The sequence below is a fragment of the Halichoerus grypus genome, chromosome 1 (genome assembly GCF_964656455.1).
Source record: "Halichoerus grypus chromosome 1, mHalGry1.hap1.1, whole genome shotgun sequence".
In the NCBI taxonomy this organism is placed as follows: domain Eukaryota; kingdom Metazoa; phylum Chordata; class Mammalia; order Carnivora; family Phocidae; genus Halichoerus; species Halichoerus grypus.
The window spans coordinates 113,257,770-113,283,752 of NC_135712.1; the positions used below are offsets into that span (position 1 = coordinate 113,257,770).

General features: G+C 49.8%; 1 protein-coding gene across 3 annotated transcripts; it reads left to right on the forward strand.

Annotated features, from left to right (window-relative positions):
* Positions 1-1,462: 1,462 nt before the first annotated feature.
* Positions 1,463-21,971, forward strand: ZIC4 (Zic family zinc finger 4). 3 transcript variants are annotated; one of them, XM_036111790.2, is made up of 4 exons: positions 5,354-5,438; positions 11,517-12,134; positions 16,739-17,057; positions 19,177-21,971. In XM_036111790.2, coding segments are annotated over exons 1-4 (1,008 nt in total). In that variant the 5' UTR covers positions 5,354-5,368; the 3' UTR covers positions 19,178-21,971. The 3 variants fall into 3 exon arrangements, with proteins under 3 accessions (XP_077916988.1, XP_077916990.1, XP_035967683.1); XM_078060862.1 differs by lacking the exons at positions 16,739-17,057; positions 19,177-21,971 and adding an exon at positions 1,463-1,706 and having other exon boundaries at positions 11,517-12,362; XM_078060864.1 differs by lacking the exons at positions 16,739-17,057; positions 19,177-21,971 and adding an exon at positions 2,362-2,391 and having other exon boundaries at positions 11,517-12,362.
* Positions 21,972-25,983: the final 4,012 nt, after the last annotated feature.

Sequence of the window (25,983 nt, forward strand, 5' to 3'; positions counted from 1 at the left end):
GATTCAGTGCAAACATACAACACTCGCTTGTTTTCGCGATGCGGCCCTCGATTAACCTGTCTTTGCCCAGCGCAAAGTCTATTCAACAACTGCGCGTAGTTGCTTTTTGTCCTGTCCACAAAGAGCCATTGACTATATATTAAAATGATTGTTGAAAGGTAGAGGAGTATGGCACTTAAAAGCAGGAAAAAAAAATCCCTGTGACTCAATCAATTAAGGCGAGCAACATTTATGCATTTCAAAAAATGCACGCAGATGCGGGGGGTTGGGGGATGAAGGTTGCATTTCTCGCAGCTCTGTTTAAAACCCAACAGCCCCGGCCGAGGGTTTAGCTGAAGCGTCTGCATATTCATTAGGTCTAATTATTTTCTAGTAAGGAAAACACAAAAAGCCAAGAGTCGGAATCCTTCAATTTGCCCTTTGTTTCTAACTTCATTTGGCTTCTTTGCAGCTGAATCAGAGCCCTAAACTCTTCTCAGACAAAGAAACCTCAACTCATCTTTTCACTGGCGGCCCTGTTAGGAAACTCACCAGTGCCCAGGCGAGAGGAAAATGAAAATGAATATTTTTTTTTGCCCAGTCCCCGGCGCTGGTCGCACCGGCTGGAGGAAGGCAGGGTCAGCATCGGCCTCTCCTTGCCTTTTTAATTTTCTGGTCTTTTCATCGACTAGATTCTCGCTTGGTGTTGGCGAGCTTAGTTGCCCTTTCCCTGGGCTTTCGCGGCTCAAAACTCGACTTGTGTATCTGGGATGGTTTCCCGGTGTCTGAAGGGACCTGGCCAGCATTTGCACTTATTGTGCTGGGAAATAGAAATTTGAGAAAGAAGAAAAAATCACATGTTCTGTCTCCAGCAACAAGTCTGAGTATAGCAGCCCAGCATTCCCCACCAACTTTGAGTTGAACCGGTATGGGGAATGGAAGGAAAGGGCTAAGGCTTGAGGGGTGGTTTTTCAAAACAAAACAAAACAAAAAAACAAACAAAAAAACCCAAAAAACAAAAAACAAACTATTATACAGTTTGTTCAAAAAGATATATCAAAACCACTCAATCTTTTCTGCTGCCTACAAAGGGAAGTTGAATCTTGCCTCCACTGCAATTGTAAAAACCTTATTTGCAAGGAGAAGTTTTCTCTAGAGGCTGTAGCGCTCTCACTAGGGAGAACAAATATTGAACCCACCTCGCCTGCCGTTCAGAAAAAAAAAAAAAAAAAAAACAAGGGAGGGGACCTGAGGGGGAATGGTAGCTGTTGGGAGGGGGAGAGGGAAAGTAATTCTTCAAAAAAGAAAAGTCAGTCTTCTCTCTCCAGTCCGTGGAAAATCCAAGGGGGACGTTGACAAGAGGGTATTTTTAGGAAACGCTTCCAAATATACAGGGTAAGAGTGAATGTGAGAAAAAAAAAAAAGTTGTGGGTTGTAGAAGTTATCAAGTGGGATTTGCGGCGCTCTCTGCAGGAAACGCAAGCGGCTCCAGTTCAAAGCCACATGCACCAACGTGACATATAAGCCATTAAAATATCATCCTGACGGCTCATTTCTGCTTCATCATACATTCCCTAACTGCTTCCCGAAAGCTGGAAAAGGAGAAATGAAGGATGACCGCCTCGCTGGAACCACAAAAGAGAGGCTTGGAGGGGTTTGTGGTTCCCCCTCGGCCACCCCAAAGTGATGCGCAGAAATGAGGCGATCCTGGCAACAGGTGGAGCAGGGTAAGTCCAGGGGGCAGATAGACGGGACCTGTACCACCAGCTGCTGGGTAGCAAGCGCCCTTAGCGGGGCCATTGGCACCCAAACCCCACTGGGGAAAGAGGCCCCAGCTAGACTTTCTCCCCGTCCCCTCCCTCATTAGCCCCCCAACCGTGAGTATAGGCCCCACCCCATTGACACTGAGGGGAGGAGGGGGCCCTTCCGCGGAGGGGCAGCGCTGGGGATGAGGCCATCTTTTCTTCCCGGGGCGGGGGGGGGGGGGGGGCAGGAGGACGAATGGGGCTCCCACTGGCACCCGGACCAAGAGCAGCTTGTTGCCCACCCGCCTTTCCTCCCCTCCTTGTAAACTGCCTGGGTGCCCCACCGTGGGCACAAGAAGGGGAGTCGTGGCGGAGAGCTTCCTTTGCTCCAAGTGAGAGGGACTCTCGCCAGGAGAGGGGCCCTGCAGGCAGCTTCTCTGCCCTGCCCCTGCGAGGATGACTGGGAGGGACTCGGCTTCCCCTTTCCAGGGTCAATGGAGCTAAGTTAGCCTGGCTGGCAGCAAGATGATGGGACTTCTCCGCCCCAACCTGACGGCAGATGCCGGCTGGGTCGGCCGCGGGGCCGGGATCCTCGCCCTCGCGCGTCTTGGTCCTGCCTTAGGAAGTTGACCGCCTGGATCCTCTCTCTGCGCGCGGCCGGCCATGGGTTCGGGACTTGGCTTTCTTTCTTCCGAATGCGAATGAGGGCTACGACTAGCTCTCTGGGGAGCAGGCCCCAGCCGCCTAGAATTCTGGCCACTACCTTAGACATCTAGGGAGACAGGAAATTAGGGACAAGTGAGGCGGGAACAGAGTTGGGCTGCGAAAGAAAGCTAGGACTGCCTCAAAGCCTTGACCGGAAAGTTTGGGGCTGATGAATGAGGTTGGTTGTCCGTAGGGACAGCTGGGAGCTAGTGAGGTCTTAGGAATGGAGAAGGGGCGTTGAAGGGCTTCACCTTGGCGGGCACTGTCTGCAGGAGACTCCCTTTGGATTCCAAGGTCATATTTCTACCCTCTTACGGACAGCATCGGCCTCAGAGAGACGCAAAGCGAGGCACCAACTTCCTTTCCTCTAGCTGCGGGCAGGTGGGGGTGGGGAGTGTTCAAAGGGAAAGTTAAATGTCCGGGGCTGATCCTTCAGGCGACCCACTAATGCAGACTCTACTCTGGGTACACGAAGGTCACCCAGGCTTCAGCCCTGAGCCAGGAAACCTGAGCTAATCTCTCTAGGGAACAGAAGAATGAGGAAAGGCCGTCACACACCCCAGCCTTGCTGCCGGACTTCCTGGGGCTGGAGGGCCTGATGGAGGGGGGTCAGGGAGATGCCGGGGCAGCTGGCAACAACAGGCCGCGGGCAGAAGCGGGGCGCCTTCTGGGTTTTTGCTTGAGAGCTCCCAGGCAGGCTGAAGGGCCCCTGCTCTGCATCCGCTCCAGCTGAGCTGTGGCTGAGAGACCGGCGGGACTTTGCCTGAGCGCCCGCGGGTTAATCAGTGTGGAGCAGCGTTGATGGCTCCGGGACTGAAATCTCTGGTTTGGGAGGCGGGCTGTAGGTGACCTCTGACCTTGGGCAGGCCTGCATTGTTTAGGGCGACCCCACAATGTACAGGCTTGGTGTTCCCCCAAAGAAAAACGGTGCGTTTTGCATGTACCCACGGGCCCACTTGCTTGGCTCTCCCCCAGAAAGATCAATTACCCCTGTTGGCTGGCACCCTTTCTTCTTTTCAAGGTGTGAGGAGGAAGGTAGATTCCAATAAGTCTCCAGGTTGTGCTCCTGACTCTTGATTAAATGGCCCTGGGAGTGTGAGGAGACAAATCAGCAGCAGTCATTTGAGGAAAACCTTGCCAAGCATTTTCAGAGCTTTTATATCTCTGGGTTGGTGGGGATCTCAGGTCCAGGGGCCCAGGGATTGCGCCCAAATTCTTTCATCCCTCCTTCAGTGAGTTATCTGGCTTGCTTCATGGATTCAGAGTTTGAACCAAAGGAGAAGATTTTTACTCTGTTTACCTACACCAGTCCGGTGTAGGAGCTACTACAGAGAAGATTACGGTGCCAGCCGCCAGCCCAAAGTCCAGCCTCTGCATTTGTTGGCATGCCTGTGGGTTTGTAATGCACAAAAGACTGCCAGGATCTGGGGCTAGAAGTGACCCAGGCCTCTTGGGGGGGGGGGGAACTTGGGCAGCATTGTGGGTGGACGGGCCTCTCTAGGGAAACTCACACCCATTTCCCTCTGAGGCAAAAAAAGTAAATTCTATTAGTTCCAACCAACCAGGACTTTTCCCGTGCCAGACATCCTGCCATGAGGAAATTTTAGAGCGAGGATGCCCAGCATGCCACCTTTCTGTAGGAATGTAAAGTTGGGCCTCCTTTCTTTCCTGATTTGTGCAGGAAGGAGCTTATTACTTTTGAGGACAGAAGCCTTTGGTTAGAAAGAATTGAAAATAAATAAAACCCTCTGGGAAAAGGTGAGTCTATTCCCCCACCCCCACCCCTCAGGCTTGGACCTAGAAAAGAAGAGAGAGGGAAGGGTGAAAACACACAAGGTAGTTCAAGCCCAGATTGGGGGTTGAGGGAGAGAGAAAGAGATCTTTGAGCATAGAGAATTGGAAAGCCTTTGAGATAGCAGAGCCCCATTTGGATTTGGCCTGTGGTTCAACAAGTTAAACAATCGCTTGTTCTGTGGGCTGGAGTGTCAAGACAGGCAGACGTCCTCATTGACAGAGGGCGTGCTGTGTTTGTCCAGCCTGAGACCTTTTCAATGACTGTTTGTCTTTCTAGGCCAAATCAAGGGTTGGGGCTGGGTGGATCGCCTCTGGCTGTTCCACTGTCTTTAGCGTTGCCTGACAGATGCAAAGGTCCCCAGGATGGGTTTTAGGCTTTAAGATGGCCAAAGGCTTGGTAGCATTATCCACAAAGTGAATTTGATAAGGAATGCAAATATAACAGGGGGTTGGGAGGTATTTCTGACATTCTTAACTAAGAAATGGGGACAACCAGGACCAGATGATAGAAATGATACTTTTTTTTTTTTTCTATTCTGGTCAATTTTATATTAACTTTAAAAAATCAACCAATGATGATTTCCAAATGGGTTTGGGGGTGGAAGCCATATGACGGTAAGGGTTCCCATACCACTATGGGCAAGATCTACAAATTTACAAAGAAATTTTTCTCTTCTCAATTCCAATACTTGTACCTCAATTTTTAACCTGCCAATGTCCCAGAGGATACCCAGCTCTCCGCATTACATTTCACTAAACTCAGAAAACTTAAAGAAAATAATGGGAATTTCTCATACAATAAATTCAAATTGTAGAAGTTAGAGGTATTTGAATGCTGACTGGTGCTTAAGTTCTATCTATAAGGGAAATCAACAAATGAGTTACGCCAAAAAAAATCTAGTAGGGAAATGATTTTTAATATTTTTTACCACAAAGGATGTATCATTTTGCAATAAATATGGGTAGTTCCCAGCAGAAGCCTTTTCTTTCACTTTTAAATTTGAAAATGGTCTAAGAAAGACTGAAAGAACTTCAGACCAACACTGATACATTCAGGCCACACAATCTTGCCATACAAACATGTATAAAATTGTTTAACTAGTGACTGTCCCTCTTTTCTTCCCAAACAGGCTCAAAGTCGGAAAATGAGATACAAGACTTCCTTGGTGATGAGGAAAAGATTACGGCTTTACCGAAACTCCCTGAAAGAGTCTAGTAAGTTAAAATCCTCTTTTGAATATTGGTTTGCTGAAGTTATTTTTTTAAGTGGGAAGTTTTGTTTTGTCTTTTGGTTATGTTGGGTTGTGAGCTTGTAGGTGTTTCTTGAGTTCCAATGAAACTGAGAACAACACCTTGGTATTTGATGCATTTGCACACAAATCAGCGACACAACGTCCCACCAGCAGCCAGCTAATCCCCCTCAATGCCTACTCATCTGGACATTCTAGAATTAATATTTGACGACTCTCTCATTGAAACAACAACCCCTGACCTTCTGTAGTTCCACTGTCACATTATTCTATGACATATTCATCTTGAATTCATTTCCAGACGATTTGATTGGAATGAGGTTTGACATGTATTGGCTTCCATGAAAGGAGCAGACTTTGATCTTGGTGATGGGGTTTACATGATATGCATCATCTTTACCAGGGACACCAGCCTTCTGCAATGTGGCGGCAACTACGTTCCCACAATGTGGTGTCTGAACAGGGAGTGACTGACAGCCGCTCTGTCAGGAATACCTTCATTGTGAAGAATTTAATTTAATATTCCATTTAGAATAAGCATATGATTTAGGGTTGAGTGTTTTCCCTTCCAGGCGCTTCTAGTTTCCCTCATTTCAAACTATACCAGCTGATGGTTGCCTCCAAGGTATTCCCTTGTTGGAAGGAAAAGCAACCTTCTTAACAAAAGTTAAATGGACAACTCAGGAAATGGCTTTCTTCTATTATTTTGGGATAATCTGATGGCAGAATTCTCAAGAGAGATGTGCTTATTATATAAATTCAGTTAATTCCTCGGTGCTGTTCTGGAAGATCCTTTGACCATGTTTCTTAATCTTTTGTCAAAAGATATTTAGCAGAAATATTGCTTGGAAATTAAATCTTATCCAAGTATATTTTATTTCATTCTCAGTTCCATTAATGATTAAAGCCCAAACTTCCGTAGCAAAGGAGAGGAATAGCTTCCTTTATCTCCAAAATCCTAGATCTCATCTCCTTTGTACAATTTGGGCTAGGACATATAGTGGGCTCCTGGGGCTAAAGTTATTTATTTATTTATTTATTTTTTCATAAGACTAGAGACAACCTCTCACTGCAGGAATCTAAAGTCTATCTGTGAATAGCCTATAAAAAGACTTGTCCCTTGTTTTGGGTTGTAACCTGGCTAGAAACAGGGAAGAAAGGACTGAACAAGTGACAGCAGATCTAGATGCAGAGCATTCAGACAACAAGGCTTGTTCTTGGCCAGGCTCTGTGCAGAGGCCCTCAGTTCCTGGGATCCTGCCCTGAGCATAACCTGCAACAGATAATCATCATTTAGCATTGCTTAAAATATCAAAGTGGAAAAATAGCCCAGCTATTGATTTGAAACTTCCCCTATTTCTTTCTTTCTTTCCAAATGAGAGAGGTCAGACATTCCCCAATTGGAGCCAGTAATGGGAGGAGCTGTGGCAGATGGTAGGGCCACCAAATGTCATATTTCTACATAACAGGACTAAAAAATCACTTTAGTGTATGCTGTTGCTTTGACCAGGTTGAGGTGAACAAATCCTTAGGGCAGGATTCTAGGCACTGGATGGATGTTTGGTGTCTGGTGGTGGAACTTGTTCCAAACAGGCCCCTACAAAAGCCTCCAGTGCTTCTTTGACTTCTACTGAAGATCTCTGAGCTGCAGAATGTGTCTCTTTTTTTCTGCAAATCAAGCAGGAAAGTGAACTCAACAATGCTGTAACCCCAGCAGGGTTAGAAATAGAATGCTCCAGCCAAGCATTTGGTATTGGGAGTCAGGGTGGTGAGATAACTTTCTGAAAGAGAGGAACACCACTCCTCAGCCTGCCCTATCAAGTCAATGAAATCTGGACTCTTTGCTACCTGGCACTGGAAGACTCAGAGAAACAGCTCTGAAAACTAAAATATGCCTCCTTGCCGTCAGTGCCCTACCTGTCATCTACGGTTACCTGGATACTACTTTGGGGCTTATTTCAGAGATATGCTTTGAAGATCCTTATGTAATTACCCAGAGTTCCCTGTCTATAAATGTTAGTGGGTAAAATTGATTTTTTTTTTCCTCCCTGTCTCTGTCCCTGGGAAAATGTCCCTCTGGGAGAATTCCTGGCCCCATTTATGTGTTTAGCCAACGTTCGAACCATGTGGCTCCAAGGAACTTGTAAGGATCGGGCAGCCTTAATGACCTGCAGGTCAAGTAACCCCTGGCTACTCAAGAAGCATCTACCCAGGATGGGTCCATATGTTTGTAGTACTTCAAGAGAATGCTGCATCTGGGAAGGAGCTCCATGGGGCCACGTTACTGTCAGTGAATTTGGCTGAATCAGACATATCTGCCCTTTCACTGTTGGCACAAAAAGCCACACACATGTTCAAAGTTTTTCAAGGGTGAAGTTAGTATGAGTATGCCGCATACTAACACTCTACAAGTATAAAACCTCAGCTTCTTATCCCCAGAGTCTACAGAAACAGTGCTTAGAATTCAGGGGTCCACTAACTTGGAGGGGGAAAATTGCATCTTTATTCTCACCACCTTTCTAATGGAAAGTTACAGTTTTTTTCTAATACTTGTGTTGTTTACAAAAACAGGACTCTTAGAGTGCACTGGCATCACAAGGCTTCCAAAAGGGTCCGTAGACTAAAACAACCTAAATACCCCTGTTCTCTGCTGTTATTCAAAGCTTTCGATGCAGGTGAGGTCACAGTGTATATATTAAGGGACCAAATTTGTGCAAATCAGAGATTTAATGAAAGCAAAAGTGGATGATAAGTTTGACAAACATCCTAAACAGTAGGTTGTAGATCACAGAGGTCAGGTGGAAAGGAAAATATTTTTATTGCTGGACTACTGCAGAAATATCCCTGCACTTAGGCCTGAATGCTACAGGAGGAGTTGACTAAGCTCTATGGTGAGAGATGGTTAGGAAAAACAGCTGGGCAAGGGATCCCAGGGAGGGACACACTCCTCTTGGGTTTGGGGGGTTTATTGTTTTTCTGGTTTTGGTTTTTGGGGTTTTTTTTGTTTGTGTTTGTTTGTTCATTTGTCTTTAGGAGGCCTTTGTGGGTTCAGCCCAGACTTGCCTAGACAACTGCAACATTCAACAGACACCTGAGCTGGGGGAGGGGGGAGCCTTGAAATTACTCTGAGACAGGGCCTGACCATCACTTTGAGGAAGGGAAAATAGGGCAGGGGACAGGAGAGGAGGCTTCTGTAAGCAGAAGGGTAAATCCCAGAAAGTGAGAGCATGGGAGAAGGTAAAAGCCAGGAAGGAGACAAATCCTCAAAGTTTAGTCTCAACACTAAGTAGAAGTCCTTGGTTTCCAGAGCAGAAGGGATTTGGCTGTCAAAAGCTCTCCTTCAACTTTTTCTTTTCTTCTCTTCCCATCCCTTCCCTTCCCTTCCCTTCTCTTTTCTTTTTTCTTTTTAATGCTAACGTATCATCTATTGGCTGCATTGCTTAAGCTCTTCCGGCCGGCCAGAGGAGCAGAAAGACCTGGACTTGTCAAAGCCCAGGGAAATTGTGGAAGTTAATCCCTCCATAAAATGCGGCCCGAGCCGGGAACAAAGCAGTAAATGAAGAAAGTCTCAAAGAATCTGCCAACCATTATAAATAAGTTAATTATTTTTAAAAATTAAAAAGAAACCCCCTTTTACTGACTAGGAAATGTATAATAGTTCTTGGTGCTGGGGATGGGTGGGGCAGCTCAATCAACTCCCAGTCAGACTTCCCGGCAATCTGTCCCAACTTCTCACCTTTGCTAGGGATACAGGGTTTTTTACTCAATCCTTTAAAACTTCTCTTAAAAATCCAAGCCTTTCTTTGCTTTGGAGTCGTTTTCTATGGCCGCTAGGGAGGCCCAAGTACTTAAGTTGGCATTTTGGCTGCAGAGAGCAAGGCAGGCGTAAGGGCGAGCGGCCCTTTAAATCGCCAAGCTGTGCAGCCGGCCCTAGCCGGTCCGCGGCACAAACAAAGGACACTCCCCCCTGTTCAAGCCTTACTAGACTTAGGCCAAAACGGAAAGGTTTTTTGTTTTTTGTTTTTTTGTTTTTGTTTTTTTTTCCCGCCGGCCAACCTCCACCCCAAAACGGTGGATCCTCAGCTCGGGAGGGCGTTTCGTGAGAGCAGGAGGTGGGCCCGCAGTCCCATGCACAGCGTGGGCGGGGAAACTTGGCGTCCACTTTTCTCAGAGCCCCGAGGGCTAGCGAGGAGAGAGGCAGAGACTCCGACCGCAGGCAACAAGTGGTGGGAGCTGAAAGTGGAAGGGATCCCAAGGTCCCTTCCCAGAGACTCCGTTTGCGGCAGGGTACAGAGCTCAAGACCACAAATTGACTCGGGGAGACTCTGGGGTGAGGGAGGACCTGTTTCTCCTTGCAGCATGCCTCTCGCCTTTGTTTCTTTGGACAGCCGGCCCGCGAGGCGAAGGGATTTGTGGCTGAGAGGATTCTTAGCCCCTCTTGGGAGGGTAGCGTGGTATCGAGGCCAGCCTCTCCCAGGTCATCACTGCCTCAGGCCCACTCCCGGGTTCTGGGCGGGATTCTTGGGTTCACGCGTCTCCGAGCGCGGGGGGCACTTGGGAGGGTCTGGCAAGGCCAAGTGGAAGGAATAGATTGGGGAGGAGGAAAAGGGGAGGGGAGAATAAAGAATCCAAGGAAATCAGAGAGAGAAATGAAGGACAGAAGAGATCTCGGCGAAAGCGAGAAAATAGAGCTCAAGGGCTCCTAGGCTAGGAGTTCCTCCGCTCCCGGTCGCATAGTCTGCAGTCCCTGGAAACAGGCCCCCGCCTCCTCTGGCTCCTGGGACAAAATGATGAAGCAGGCCTCCATCCCCGCGCGCTCTGTGCTGCCCTTCAGCCCGGGCAGGGTTGGATCTGCCCGTCTAAGAATCCGAGTACTTTACGTACAGCGCAACACCCCCTCCCTAAAGTCGTGGTGAAAGAAGGCATAACCCAGCCCCACTCACTTCCAGGAGCAGTGAGGCAGAGCAGATCCACTCAGCTTTCGAGAAAGGAGGGGGAGGGGGCTCAAGAGGAGAGAAAAGAATCCGTGCCCGGGTCAGAGCGCATGAGCAGTAGAAGCAAGAAATGCTGGGGGTAGGGTGGGGTGAGGTGCAGAGGCGCGAGAGCGGACGGGGGGGGGCGGGAGAGAGAGAGAGCGAGCGAGCGAGAGAGAGAGAGAGAGAGAGAGTGTGTGTGTGTGTGTGTGTGTGTGTGTGTGTGTCCGCGTGCGGCGGGACCTGTCATTGCTGACGTCGGGCCGGGCTGCGGGCCAATAGGCGACCTAGGTGATTGTTCCTCTCCGCGGGCCGGGGCCGCGGCCCCGAATCTCTATTCACTTCCTCACGCGTCCCGCTGCTACCTCTGTAGTGTACGGGATTTCAAGTAGGCATTAAAGACCGGGGGTTGGGGGGGGGAACAGAACCCGAAACTTGAGGGGAGAAAAAAAAAACTTTGCATAAGTTTTTTGTGGTTGTTCTTTCCCCTCCCGGCTGTCAGGTGACTGGTGTGAACGGCCTGACCTAAGGGAGCTCTGGGGAGCCCGGGACGGGATGCAGCAGGCCGTGCTCTCCCAGCCGAGTTGGGCACTGAAATTAGTATATATGACCGGGGCGCTTCCGCACCACCACCACCTAAAACATCACCATTTGCCTCACCTCCATTCCCCCGCAGGGCTCCGCGACCCTGATAGCCCCAGGGAGTTGGCTGCCAAAGCACGTTTGAGGAGCAGGTCGGACCCCCCTGGAGCAGAGCCCAGGGCCCCCCAGAAACCCACAGACTCAGCACTGCGCACCCTACAGCTCCTTCCACCTGCCCCGCAGCCTCCATCCTTCTCCCACTCATGGAGCGGCAGGGGGCTCTACCGAACTGCCGCCCAGCTGGTCCGCAGCGGAGGCGCTTGGCCTCTCGCTGTCCACTCGGTTCGCGGCCGCCTCTGTCTGCCTCCCGGTCCCGGTGCTGACGGCAGAGGCCGTGGTGTGGCTGGGCTGGGCCTGCCCCCCGGGGCCTGATGGAATGCTCGGCCCACGCCGCCCGTTCTCACGCGCGCTATTTGTCTCGACAACAGGTAGCAGCTCCGGACACCATGGCCCCCAGCTTGCTGCCGCCTCCAGCCCCTCGGTGTTCCCGGGCCTTCAAGAGCAGCCGCCCCAGGCCTCCCCCAGCGGCACTTTGAACGGACTCCTGCGTCTGGGGTTCCCTGGAGACATGTACGCGCGACCGGAACCCTTTGCGCCGGGGCCAGTGGCCCGCAGCGACGCCCTGGCAGCTGCCGCGGCCCTGCACGGCTACGGGGGCATGAACCTGACCGTGAACCTCGCCGCGCCCCACGGTCCCGGCGCCTTCTTCCGCTACATGCGCCAGCCGATCAAACAGGAGCTCATCTGCAAGTGGCTGGCAGCGGATAGCCCCGCGCCCCCGCGCCTCTGCTCCAAAACTTTCAGCACCATGCACGAGCTGGTCACACACGTCACCGTGGAACACGTCGGCGGCCCGGAGCAGGCCAACCACATCTGCTTCTGGGAGGAGTGTCCGCGCCAGGGCAAGCCCTTTAAAGCCAAATACAAACTTGTAAATCACATCCGCGTGCACACGGGCGAGAAGCCCTTCCCCTGTCCTTTCCCGGGGTGTGGGAAGGTCTTTGCTAGATCAGAAAATCTCAAAATACACAAAAGAACTCACACAGGTCAGTATTCGGCACTCGTGCGGACCCTTTGGGGAAGCAGGCGGCCTCTTCTGGGCCCTCGGGGCTGGATTTCCTCAAGTTCCATCTGGGAGGAGGGGGGATATCTTGGTGTTTCCATGAGCCAAGTCCATAAAATATTAATTATGCCCTTCTATATTAGAATCACAGAAGTTTCCTGAGGCTGTGTGTGGGGAGGATAGTGCGGGCTTTTTGCTCTTGGGGAGGGGGCGAGTGTGAACGTGCTTGGGTCTCTGTGTGTGCAAATGTCTGTTCCCTGATCATCGAGTTTGATTTTCAGGTTTTAAAATGGCACTGTTCCCCAAAGTCGTAAAGACAGAGAACCAATTTGATTTTCCTGATCCTTTTGGAATCCTGTCGAAAGTACTCTTCCATGGGGTGGGCTTGACAACCTGACCACCACCTGAACTAAGGGGTCACGAGGCCCTTGTTGCCTTTAAGATTTAGGATCTCATGGGCTAACTTTGCCTCCGTTTTGGAGCCTTGGTGACCTGACACTTGGGACATTTGACAAACCCTTTTGCTTTAGCAGAGACCCAAGGAGACTCATCTGCCTTAAATGTCATTTACCGAGCTGTTAAGTGAAATGGGGACATGTGTCAACCACATCTGTTAGTCCTAGTTAACAGAAAGAAAAGGAGCCTGCTCAAGAGCATGCAAAGTTGAACTCCTCTGGCCAGAAGCATCTCTAATTAATGCAATTGCAAGGAGAAAGTTTTCACACTTCCCAGAACAGCCTGTGAAGTTACATTAATTAGTTTAGCTGCCGAGGTTGTACTCTCCCTAGCTAGGGTTTCCTCACCCAAACTCCCTGGAAGTTAAAGAAGTCAACATCTCCCGTCCTCTATTTTGGGGATAGAAGAAGGGGACTAGTGGGGAGAGAAGAGGGTGAAATAAGTTCCAGCTTGATGCCCTATTTCTCTTACTCTTTTGGCGCTCTACCTTACCTCTCTATTCTTGGTGGAAATATCAGCAAGCATTAGAGTCAAAGGACTCCCCCAGGCTGGCACTGCTGGGGAAATAAATTTGCAAATCCTGCTTTCTCCCCCAAACCCTGCAATCTCGGGGAAGGTGCCTGGCCATGACACTGGCACAGGCAGAGTCCAGACCAAAGTTCACTCTTAGTCCTACTTTATTTCCATAGCATATCTAGAAACGTACAGTTTTCCCGAACTGTTTCCAGTACCCTTCCCTCTTCCCTCCCTTCCCTCGCGCAAGCATTCGTTCCCCCTTCCCACCCTCCGAGTTTTATCTCGGGGGAGGGGAGGAGAAGTGAGGCCCTGCTCACCTCCCACAGGCTCACTACTCCAGGAGCTGACGGCCCGGACTGCGAAGATAGAAGCGCAGTCCTGAGCCAGAGAAGGAACTCATTTTTAATGACCAGGGGTTTTTTAAACAAACAAACTTTTACTGCTCTTTGCCGGCCTACTGTTTGAAGTCCATGAAGCAGAAAATGGTTAAATTCTTAGTGCAATCGACCTACAGCAGAGAAGCAAGTTCAGTGCGCCCAGGCTGGCTCAGGTTTGCGTCTATTCAGGACAGAATTCTAAGTGCGTCCTTTCCACTGGCAGTCCTGATTCATTATCGCTGGAGTTAAAAAAAAAAAAAAAATCTACTGAGCCTCGCCTGCTCCGGCGTTTCCTTCAAACCCCCCTCCTAAGTAATGAAAAGAGAGACAGAGAGAGAAACAAAAAACAAAATGTTTCTCAAATGGCAATAGACCTCACTACAAATTATTCATGAAGACAGTTCTCGATTCAACAGGAAAATAATTGCCTTTTCAAATATTAATGGCGTTTCATTTCCTCGAGTCGCGGAAGCGGTGAACAGGAGCTGATTTCTCAGGAGTTGAAATTCTCCCGGATCTGAATCCCGGGCCTGGCTTCGGAGGCAGCTGCCCCAAGCCCGTGCCGAAAGGTTTCACTTTGTGGCGGTCACAGCAATCCCGGAACAATGGTGCCGCCGCGAGGGAGACGCGGGCCAGCCGCGGCGCTCCAGCCCGACCCCGCCGCCTGCCCCCTTCCCGGGACCCTCAATTGGGGGATCGCCGCACCTTCCCAGGCAGTCTATAGAGAGAGGCAGGGCTGGGATCCAAGGTAGAGAAGAGTCTGCGCCGGGACACAGATGCTAGGTAACCTGGCCCAGCCACAAGTGCGAGAAAATGGCGCTAGCGGAACTGCACCGCAGCTTCCGAACTTTGTCAGGCGGGTTTGGCGCAGGGCCGGGGAGGAGGCCTCTCCCGGCTGCTGAGCCTCTGGGAGGAGACTCCGGGCTTTTCAAGACTTAGCCCCAGGCTCAGGCCGCTCCGGACCGGCTGCAGGGCCCCGGCCCAACCCTGCCTCTCCACATCCACCCACCCACCCAGGGCACAACGCCCGGACCTGGTGGGAAGGGAGGGGGCGGGAGGCAGTGTATTGGGGGTGGGAGTGGGGGCGCGATGTTAGTCAAGGAGTCCAAGGAACCTCCTGCAGCTAGGGAGAGGCCGGGAGGGCGCGGGGTTGGGGGGCGCGGCCTCACCTGGCGTCCCTGGGGCCTCCGAACTTCCAAGCTCCCCGAATCGCCTTCAGTGCCCTGCTTTTTCCCTCTGCTCCTCGTCTGGGATGAAATCACTGTTTCTGTTTTACGTGAATGTCCAACGAGGTGCGCGCAAATGGGATAAGTGTGTGGGGGAATATTTTGGGGGGTGGGCAATCAACCTCAAATTCTATTCCTCCTCTGTGTTCTCAGCAAATCTTGTTTTCTTTTGCAGGCCCTGAATTGCATGGTTCTTGTGATTTTAGAAAGAAAAGAAGGAAGGGAGAAATAAAAGTTTTAGTTTTGCAGATGCCAAAAGGGATCAGAGGGGAGAAAACAAGGGGCAAATAGGGACACTGATGTATTCTGCATCTTTCTCGTTTATTGTTTTTGTTTTTTAATAAAATGGTACCGGTGTGCCGAGAAATGGCAGATGCCAGCACCGCCCAGTGTTCCACTGTACTAGCAGTACTCCTGCAGGGTCGCAGGACGCAGCGACCGGTCGGTGCCAGAACCCTGGGCTCCCAATCCGCAGCTGCACGGAGGCGAGGGTTGTGCGCAAACCTTTGACTCCGCCTGAGCTTCAGCCCGGCTCAGGACTAGAGGCTTTGTTTGTTCAAACCTGCCCCAAAGCACCCGTCTTTCCTGGAAGCGGCGGGAGAAGCGACCACAAAGGCAACAGTCCTCCAGCCATGCATCTCTTTCTTAGCCAGACGCTTGGTAGCCTTTCTCTCAACCCAGGGCGCCCAGTGGCATCCATTTGTTTAAGACGCCTAGACACTTCCTCCCCACCTTTCCACAGCATCTGCAGCTCCAGCAGGAACCTGGGCTTCCAGGTTCTTGGGGTCCTTTCCACCCCTACATTTCAGCGAATCCAGCCGCCGGTGAGCTCCGGGATGGGGGCTCGGTCCTCGGCGAATATTTCCACCCTAACGCGCGCTCGCGCCTTCCCGCGGCTCTACAGGGCATCGCATCGCGGATCTGAGCCCCACGCGGGTCTACCCCGGCTGCCCGCTTGTCTTCCTGGCCTGCTCTTATCTCAGCAGCTGCATTCATCCGGAAGCCGCCGAGCTCAAGGGTGCGATTACGCGAGAGGCCTCGGATCCCGCTTGGCCCCGGCAAACCCTGCAGCGCCCGCCTCTCAGCTCAGACCTGCGAGGCCCGACCGCGGGGCGTGGGTGGTCTGGGGAGGCTATTCGACCTCTCAAGTCGTTTCGGACTGGGAGAGCCGGCTGCCCGCGGCAGTGTCTCCGGGAGGCCGCTGGAGCAGCGTAATAAAATATTATTGCCGGCGCGCGGAACTGGAGGGATCCCGGACTGTTTAGGCAAGATTTGAAGAATGCTGCTAAATGTTTGCCCTCAGGGGGTAAAAGGGAAGGGGGAGGGGGCTCCATTTCCCGTAAAAATTGCGTCTGAAGTGAATCATTGCTCAGAATACCTTTCCCTGCAGCACGAATCCACATTATGCATATGCCGTGTGCATCGGCTGCGCATCTTTAAATTATTCCATCGCCTTGACGTTTGCACGAAACCTACTTTAGGAAACAATTTGGGCCACGGTGGGGTGTGTGCGAGGTGGACCGCTGGGCTGGGTGGGCCATGGTGTGTGTGTGTGTGTGTGTGTGTGTGTGTGTGTGTGGTGGGGGGAGAGAGACATTCGACTAGAACCAGCAACTTTAAATTGAGCCGATGCTCGCTCCTCACTCAACTCTATTCTCGGGCAAAGGTACTTCTTGGCTCCGAGTGGAGGAAATTGGGAGGAAAAGAACCGGAGTGGATCAGGATGGAAACTCGACTAACATGGAGTCTTTGTCACTCCTCCTTCTTACCCTCCCTCATCACCCCCTTGCCCAGGCGGGAGAGGGGGAGGGGTGGCAGCGTGCTGGAGGAAGCTCGGGGAGCGTTCTGAGCGGGAGAAGGGGGTGATGGCCCTGAGATGCCAAAAGGAAAGAGGTTTCTGAAAATCTTCTGTGGGTTTTTTCCAAAAAATGAAAGAGAAATTGAGAAGGGTGGTGAGGCCCAGCGGGGGCCACGACCCATGCGCACTAATGTCTCTGCGTTGCCTCCACCAGGCGAGAAGCCTTTCAGGTGCGAGTTCGAGGGCTGCGAGAGGCGCTTCGCCAACAGCAGCGACCGCAAGAAGCACTCGCACGTGCACACGAGCGACAAGCCATACACGTGCAAAGTGCGCGGCTGCGACAAGTGCTACACGCACCCCAGCTCGCTGCGTAAGCACATGAAGGTGCACGGGCGCTCACCGCCGCCGCCTAGCTCTGGCTACGACTCGGCCACGCCGTCTGCCCTCGTGTCGCCCTCGTCGGACTTCGGCCGCGAGCCCCCGGTGGCCTCCTCGGCGGCGGTGGTGGCGCGTGGCGCGGACCTGAGCGAATGGTACGTGTGTCAAGGCGCGGGCCCCGCCGCAGCTGCCCCCGCCGCGCCCCCAAGCCCCCAGACACCACCTGGCCCAGCCGCTGCCGCCGCCGCCGCCGCCTCCGGTATTAGGGCTGCTGCTGCGGTTGCCGCTTCCGGTACACAGACTGCTAGTCTAGGCGGGGTTACTGAGACTTGAAGAGAGAGGGTGAGGAAGGAAGAAAGGAAGGGAGAGAGAAGGAAAGGAAGGTAACCACTAAAGGTTGTTAGAGCTCATTTAACGTGCTGATATAATGTCCATTATTTTAAAATATAAATATGGTTCCTATATTTATTCTACAATCACACCCAGCACCCTCCACCCACCCTGACACAGACGCCCTCATGACTGGGTAGGGTGACCCCAGTGTTCCCGTAGAAAAAGTACAGAAAGAGACAGGGAGAATGAAAAAAAAAGATACATTAGAAGAGTTTGTGTGCAAACTTGGCAGCTGCAGGCAGTGAAATTAAGATCACAAAGTCCTTTCCTGGTTCACAGAATGAGAAATGTTTTCAAGGCCTGGGCAGCTCGGATTGCCACCTATACTCCCTTCCCAGCCCCCATTGGGAGCCTCCTCCAAAGTTCCAATCGCAGAAGGTGGCAGAGGGAATTCCTGAGCCATTATCTTGCCTATTTCCTTCTACTTTTGCCTCCCTACATTACCTCCTCCTTCAGCTATCCTTTGAAACAAAAATGCACAAGTCACAGATTCCAAATTTTCCAACTACTTTTTACAAAGGAGATAAAAGGGAGAGGGGTTTAAGCACCTAACCCTGGGCATCACATGCCACTCTCACACGGACTGGCCCAACCACACAAATATATCTGTCTGCCCGTCTGTCTGCCCCGTATACATTTTATACTTGGGGTAGGGTATGAGTCCTAACAACAGAAAATGTAGACAAAAGACTGCTAGAGGGGCTCTTGGATTCAATACTCTGAAGACTCCTGGGACCAATCACCCTCTCCCCACCCCCCACCCCCACCCCCCCCCCCCCCCGTAGAGGTGCTGCCTGTGGAATACTGTGGGTGCTTGGGGCTGGGGGTGCAGAGTGGGCCAATGACGTCACTGAGCCAAGGCCTCCACAGTGAAGGGATTTGGCCTAGGCAACAGTGTCTGGATAAATCACATCAATTCTGTGATGATCTTTGTAAAAAATCTCACAATTGTTGGTCTTATTTTTAAAAAGCTGTGTGTGTGTGGTGGGGAGTAGACAAGAGAGAGGAACTACAATAATAAATGTTTTAAGGTAAACACCCAATGGATCTAGATTGAATGTGTATTCTATATGCTAGGTACCAAGTCCCCAGATAAAGAACCAGATGTTGGTGGCAGAGGAGAGGAAAGTCTTTGCAATTGTTGCCAAGCAGGGGAGAAATCAGGGCCTGTTTTCCAATCTACCACCCTCTGCAGGGAGGATGGGGCTGCCCCCAAATCCTTGCTAACATGAGGGAGGAGAGTAGAAAGAAAAAGAAGGGTGAAAAAGCTTCGGTAGCCCTATTCCAATCCCTTAAGAATTTAGACATAGGTAGGACTGTGAAAGTCCCACCTAGGGGGAGCTCCCTAGACTGTCCAAAAAACAAGTCCTTGTCCCGCCACTCTGCTGGGTTTTCTTCTACACTCTTCTCTTCAGACACTATTAGACAATTCTCACTCCTGCCCTGCAGCCCCACTTTCATCAGATAAATGACGTCCTAACTGTAGTGGTATTGTTTTCATTACCCCTAATAAAAACCAGAATCTTCCAAAATATATCCTTAGCGAATCCATTCTTGTGAAAGTGGTACTGCAATCCCCTCCCCCACCCCCCTCACCCATACAATAGAGTCCAGAGGCCGCCAGGCCAAGGGCCGGCTGTCTGCAGCAAACAACTCGTTCCCATCGGGAAACACCCGCCCCACCACCAAGGTGCAGAGGGCATTTGAAGAACTTGCTTCTTCTGACGTTTAAAAATTCTCCCCTCTCCAAATAGGACTCATTTCTTTCTCTTCTATTTCTAGGCCTCGGTTTGCCTTCCACTCCTATCCAAAATAGTGAAATAAAATAAAAATGCTTGGTCGGCCACTAATAGCCTTTAATTTTTCATTTGCTTGTTACAGATGTCCACCGCGTTGCTCGCAAGGTAATCTCGCCCAACGCAGCTGAGCTCCCGCATCTAGCGCCTGCGACATCAAAGGGTCCGCGCACAAAGCAATGTTTCTTCGCCACGGTGCATCTTCATGGTAAGTTAGGATTTCTATGGCAATGGGCAAGTTGCACTGAAATCCTGAAAGGCCGAGCCTGGAGCCCGTCCAGGCTTTTCATTAAGGACATAATATTTACGTCTAACAGGCCTTTTTTCTTGTGTATACAAGTATATATTTTTGTTTGACGCGGACTAAATCATTTTCATTTAATTTCCGGTAAACAAAACCCACGCGAATGGGCACTTGTTCCCGATCATAATAAAAATGGATAATAATGTGAGGGAAGAAAAGGGCCGCTTGAATCGCCGCTCAGCCCCCTTTGTTTCTGCTTTCTGCGGTGATCAGAGGGTGCATTTGGGTTTGATGGCGAGTTTCTAAAGGCGAGGAAATGGTTTGTAAGAGGGGAAAGAAAAGGAGAAAGGTCTAATCAAGCTCGGGTTGTTCAAAGAGTCGGGTTTTGGGGTTGAAAGTGTGAGTTTGACGGTGCATCAGCATGCCGCGTTAGGCTCGCCATGGAAATGCGCGCGGGGAGCGGCCGCTTCAAAGGCGGCACACTTCACTGCAGACACTCTATTAAGATACATTTGCGCTGACCTTTGCTTTCACGCCATTTAATACTGTCACTGCGTTCTCCAGTATATACTTCCTCTTTGGGACCAGCCTCGCCCCCGTTTAGGGGTTCACCCCACACTCCTGTGGGGAGGGGTCGCTTTGGTGCCAGGGACGCATTCAGGAAAGGGAGGAGCCGGACTCCGTACATCTTGACTGCGCCCCAAAGAAGCTCCAGGGTCAAGAGTAAATAACTTTAGGGCAATCTCAGAAGCTTAACAAATGAGCATCCCCAGCTCAATTTTGTGTAAAGCGCCTCTCTGCAACTTGAGCAGGGTGGAGGCCTGAATTTGAAAGGGACTTGTGGAGGGGGCAACCTGGATGAATCTGTGGAGTTCAGACTGTGCCTTTAGGACATTTCCACTCCAGCCCCCAGAACAGCCCATTCTGCCCCTCTATCCCAGAAGTCTCTTGCAGCCCCCCCCCCACACTTGTTTCTCCCTAGCCTGGGGCATAGGATACCCCTCAGGCCTACTCTGGCCCTGGGCATGAACTAAAGAGCCCAAGGCCAAGGGGATAGGGAAGATGGCAGGAAAGTTAGAAGTCCATGTTCCCTTAATTGTCTTGTTGTTTATTTTATCCAAGTACCCCAGTGAATAGGGGAAAAATAAACACGGTGAAAAAAAAAATCAAACAGTAGAGTCTTCTTTAGTGCCAGTCCTTGTGGTTGAATAAAAAGGATGGTCCGCTTTCTATTGAGCTGAGAAATCTTTGAAGTGGGAGTTATTATCTGAGACATTCCTGCTTGTCGTCCTAACAACGCTGATGAAACGTAAAAGGTTCTTTGTCAGCGATTTGTTCTCCTCTCTGTCAAACTCCCTCTGCCCGGTTAGTTTCAAACCGTTTCTAAAGAGATAAAATCAAACTTCTTTTTTTAAAAAAAATACATGCACACTACACCAACTGATAACTTTAGGACTAAGTCCTACTAAGGAAAAAACAAAAGCGACACAGAGACATCAGGTCCAAGGTCTGTGAAGGTGCACAGATGTTGAGGGGCCCTTTACACTGGCTCTGGGACATAGGGGAAAGAATGCAGAGAAGGTATAGGCAGAGGGTACATACCCCAAGCGCACAACTGTGTGTCTGCTTCTCTCTGCACTGGCCTGCACTCATCAGTCCCAATCGGGGAACTTGGATGAGCCTCCTTTGGGGACTCCTTAAACTCCCAATATTCTTGCCAAGGATCCTTGGAACCTAAGGCTGCAGCCAAGCAATTGGTAATATTTCCTGCTCCTTCAAAGACAATCCTCTTAAAAATAGACCCATTGTGTGTTTCTTCCCACTAGCAGCAAGCAATCAGCAAGCCCTTTCTGCCATTAATACAACATAGAGGGGCTTGAGGGAGAGACATTTTTATAATTTCCCAGAATCTTGGCAATTGGAGTTCAGAAAGTTCAGTTTACAAGATAGTGTCCCCAAAGTGCATGCAAATACCCACCCCTCCCATCCACATATGCAGTTCTTCATTTAATATTGTGCCCTGGAAAGAAAATTTCACCCTTTCCGGCTTTCACCAAACCTCCCGATGTGGTTTTAAAGGTGGTTTAAATAAACAAGGATGTACCGGCCTCCCCACTCTGTGTGTGCTGAATAAATGATTTGTAAAGAAGTTTCCCCAAGCTGTAATCCATGCTGTTATTATAGTTGCTGCAAAATGTTGTCTCTTATATTGATTTTTATTTGTTTACTGGAGGTCCCCATATGTTTGTTTATATCGCTAATTTATGGGAAAATGTAATGATTGCAATGAATGTGAATTATACAGACAGGCAAATGTTTTGTAATCATAAATTCACACACACACACACACACACATACAAAGCTTAGACTATTTGGTACATCTCCACCCACACTGTTTGTGATTTATCAGCTCTCCCCTTAGATCCTTAAATTATGAACTAACCTGAAAGGAAAAAAAAAAAAAAAGTTGTTTTGTATTTGATTGAAAGTGATTGTTCAGTGAAAAACATAGTTGAAAGCTGTGGCTTTAATCTTGCTGTAAATATGTAAAAATAAATTAAAATCTGTGATTCTTTTTCCCTCCGAAGAGCGTTGTGTACAAGGAGCTGCATTTTGCTGTTTTCTTTGGTAATAAATGTTGTGATGTTTCCTTTCCTCTTTTGAATTCGAGTGTCCTGTTATTGCTTCATCATCTAGGGAACGATCTGGGACCCTCCTGAAGTCCAGTCCTTTTTCCCTGCCTTCCCTCAGGGTTTACAGAAACACCTATGAAGCCTGGTTGTTCTGGGCAGCAAAACCGAGGGACCCACTAAAGAGACCATTGTGAAGGAGGCCTCCCTCGTCCCCAATTTCATTCACCTCAGTAACACTGACATTCATGCACCAATTTACATTACAGAAGGGGGAAAATTAACCCCTGTCTCAATGTCTTCCTGGAAAGGTAGCCTTCCCACTGCTCGGACAGGGCGCACCCTCTCACAAACCACCTTTGACTTCCCAGACAAAAGCCTAGTAGTTGTCGGGAATAAACACAGGCAAAGAAAAAATGGTGAGCTGGCGTCAAACCCTGCTTAAGTCCTGATGGGTACCTCGGGCACAGTAGTTGCCCGCAGGAGTCTTCCTAGCTGGATCCCACTCCCTCCCGGAGTAGCGGATGCTCAGACCTCAAGGCTCCCTTCGGAGTGCTGCGAAAGGCCAAGCCGTTAGACTGGCCACAACCCACAATGACTCTTCCTGGGGCCTTACTGGGATCATCAGTGGGTTTTAGCGTTGGGTGCGGAAGCCCTCTTTGGTCCTGGCACTAGAGAAATTATTTCAGATGTATCCGAACCTCTTGAAACGTCCGAGCCTTCCTACCACCTCCACTCAGCTCACTGAGCTTCCAGGGCTCCGGCGACGCCTCGCCCCACCCCACCCCACCCCCTACTGCGCAGGCGCCTCGTCCACAAACGCGCTGCCTGGCCCCTTTCAACTAGTCCCCGTGGGTCCGGCTAAGGTTGGGGGCTGCACTAAGTGGGAGGGTCACAGCTGTTGGGGTTGGAGTGCTAGGTAGCCTTAGAGAACACCTTGGAGAAGCAGCTCTTGGGGCAAAGGCTGCAGTCCTGAGAAAGTTGGGGGAAGGACCCCAGCACGCAAAGGCGAGAGGGCGACGCGCGAGTGTGAAAAGAGCGGCCACAAGGAGAAGGCCCCAGGGGCTGCCAAGACCCGTCCGAATCGCTGGGAACCGCGAGGGAGGAGGGCTATAGGATATTAGTACTGGGATTTGCGCCCCCTCCCGTCCCTCTCGAGGAAAGGTCCCCCTCCTGCGGCTCAGGGACAAGTTAGAGGGGCCTCTACTGCTGCTTCAGTCCCCCTCCTACCCGGCCTCCTTGAGAGAGCACTCATTAAAGCCCTTTCACCGACAGGCACTGTGCTGGGGAGCAGGTGGGGATTGGGAAGGAACCCCCAGCTCACCGCTGCGCTTCCTCCGTGCAAAGAGAGAGCCCAAACCCAGGCTTTCACCCGCCCTCCGCATCTGTCTCAGGATAGCGTTGTGCCGCGAGGGCGCCAGGGAATTTGGGCTCGAACCACTCCGGGGAGTGGAGGGAGAAGAGAGTGTGGGAGGGATGGCTGCCTTGGCACCCAGTGCTGGTCGTGCTCTGGGACATTTCAGCGCCCCTGACGCTAGGAGAGCTCAGGCTTCTTTCCAGACACCATTATTTATTGGCAGAATGTTGAATGGTGTAACCTTTGGCGGAGGGTTGAATTCACTGGTCCCCAAGGGCCCTTGGCTAGCCTCACCCTAGAGAAAAACTCACGTGTCCTCTGGGGGTTATCCGCCTCCCACCGCGGAGTGGCAGCACCAAGGACAGTTTGGGGGTATCTTAGCCTGCTAGTGATTTCCACCGAGCGTTTCCTCCTCTGTCGTCCGAGTCAAGCACCAGGTAAAAACTAACAGCTTGGTGGGAAGACTGGCTAGGAGCCAGTCTCTCAGGCTTGTCCACCTATAGCCCTCTGCCCCTGGATAAATGATGAAACCTCCTTGTGCTTCAGTTTCCTCATCTGGTAAAATAGAATTTAAAATAATCTCCATCACAAACTTCTTTCGAGCATTAAATAAGGTAATCCTTGAAACATTTAACATTTTAGCGCTTGCTGTTAATGTGATTATGACTTATATGACTCCAACTTCATCTTTCAGACACATCCCATAGTTCCTCCCAGAATTAGATTTCCAGACCTTACTAGAAAATGTGGTACCGCCTGGGGCTTCAAGCTCCATAGCAGGGCGTACCTGAGGCTACCAGGCTAGATGAGTGTTTTGAAACCACATGACTTAATGTTCTCAGAGTGTTCCAGAGCCCGGTGCTGTGGGGCACCAAGATAGAGACGTGATTTATTTCTAAAAGGCCCAAGAAAAATTAGAAGGAATAAGTTTATTTCAGTGTGGGTCCAAGCTGGAGAAACGCAATCGTCTTAATGTCGCCCCCTTGACTTGTTAAGACACTGGCACTGCAGTAAACTGCAGTATGGCCTGCCCTGCCCAGAGGTTCATTTATTTTTGTCATAAGTCTCTGCAGCTAGCGTGAGGTAGGTGTTGGGTTTTTTAAGACCTGGGTGTGAAGGTAGGGAATATGTGAGTTGGGGGGGTGAGGGTGACCCAGGACCGAACGTTTGGACAAAAGTCACACAAAAGCACATTTTTCCCAGGAAGGTGTCAGAAGTTTTTTGTTTGTTTGTTTGTTTTTAAGATTTTTACTTTTAAGTAATCTCTACACCCAAGGTGGGACTCAAACTCACATCCCCAAGATCAAGAGTTGCATGCTCTACTTACTGAGTCACCCAGTGCCCCAGAACCTTTTTTTATTATCATAGTTTTCTTGTACTGAATTTTCATTCTGGGAAAATTAATAACGTCTTGGTCATCAGGTGACCATAATAACATGTTCCGCTTGTCGCGAACTTCTTGTCTGGGCATCAAGACAGCACTGCTTTTTTGCCCAAATATCTTCAATGAGGAAAATGTTTCCGAGTTTTCTAGGAACTTGATAAAGTTCAGATCCCAATACCATTCAGGAAAAAAGAAACTTATTAGACAATTAGGAGGGGTCTTGGGGTTTGCCTCTGAATCTTCCAGTAGCCTTGCAAACATCCAAAACAGCTGCATAAAAAAAAAGAGAAAGAAAAAAAATTAACTCAGGATGCAAGTTAATCAAATGTAAATATGACCAGGGAGATGGATTTGAAACTTGTCTTGCTTTTTTGGCTTCTTTAGATCCAGTGAGACTCTATATGAGCCAACATGCAGGGCAAGAATATTGATCAATTCAAAACAAGTCAGGCAGGGCTGTACATGGTTCTGAACCTCATAATGAATGGGCAGCCTTAGGAAATGTGTGCAGAGGGAAGAAACCAAAATTGAGTAAATTTCTGTGGTTTTGGCTGTACCATGCAGTTGTAGAATAATGGCAAAAAGAAAGGGTAACCCTCCCCAGCAATATTATCGGATGATTTATGCAAAGAATCAGAAGGATGACCCAGTTTTTTCTTGTTTGTGGCTGACGGCTGGCCCATGTAACATCGGATTAGCCAGATGAAGATAGTGTTCCTTGCCAGAACTGGAGAGAAAATGCAGACAGCTCAAGCTCCTTGGCTTCAGCCTCTGCAAGGTTTTGCTCAGGGTTTAATGGAGGTCTCTAGCTTTTGCACCCATCAATGTATTCAGTAAGTGTTAAAAAGATGCACCCCGCATATTAGTGAAAAGTGTTTTGCCTGAAATGTGCATATTTCTAAATCATGAATAATAGTCATCTGCCCCTGAAAGGTTTGCTTATTTATTTCCTCTGAGAGACATGAAGAAGGTTGCCTAATGCATCATGCACATAAGCAATTCTCAATCACACTGCAGCAACTTTCACCTGAGAAAATTTAAGTGTTTCAAACATGTTATAAAAATTTCCCCTACATTTTCTGCCAGTGCATTTAGTAAGCAAGGAATCCATAGTCAAATGCTTTCTATCATTCAAAAAACCTGCCAATTAAAAAAAAAAAGAACTGTTGTAGAAAAACAGAGCTTCCTTTAACTGTGAAATATCATTTCATTGTAAAAAGTTAAAAAAGGAGCGGTAATCCAACTTCCGGATACTGTTCTGAATTATTTCACCAGAC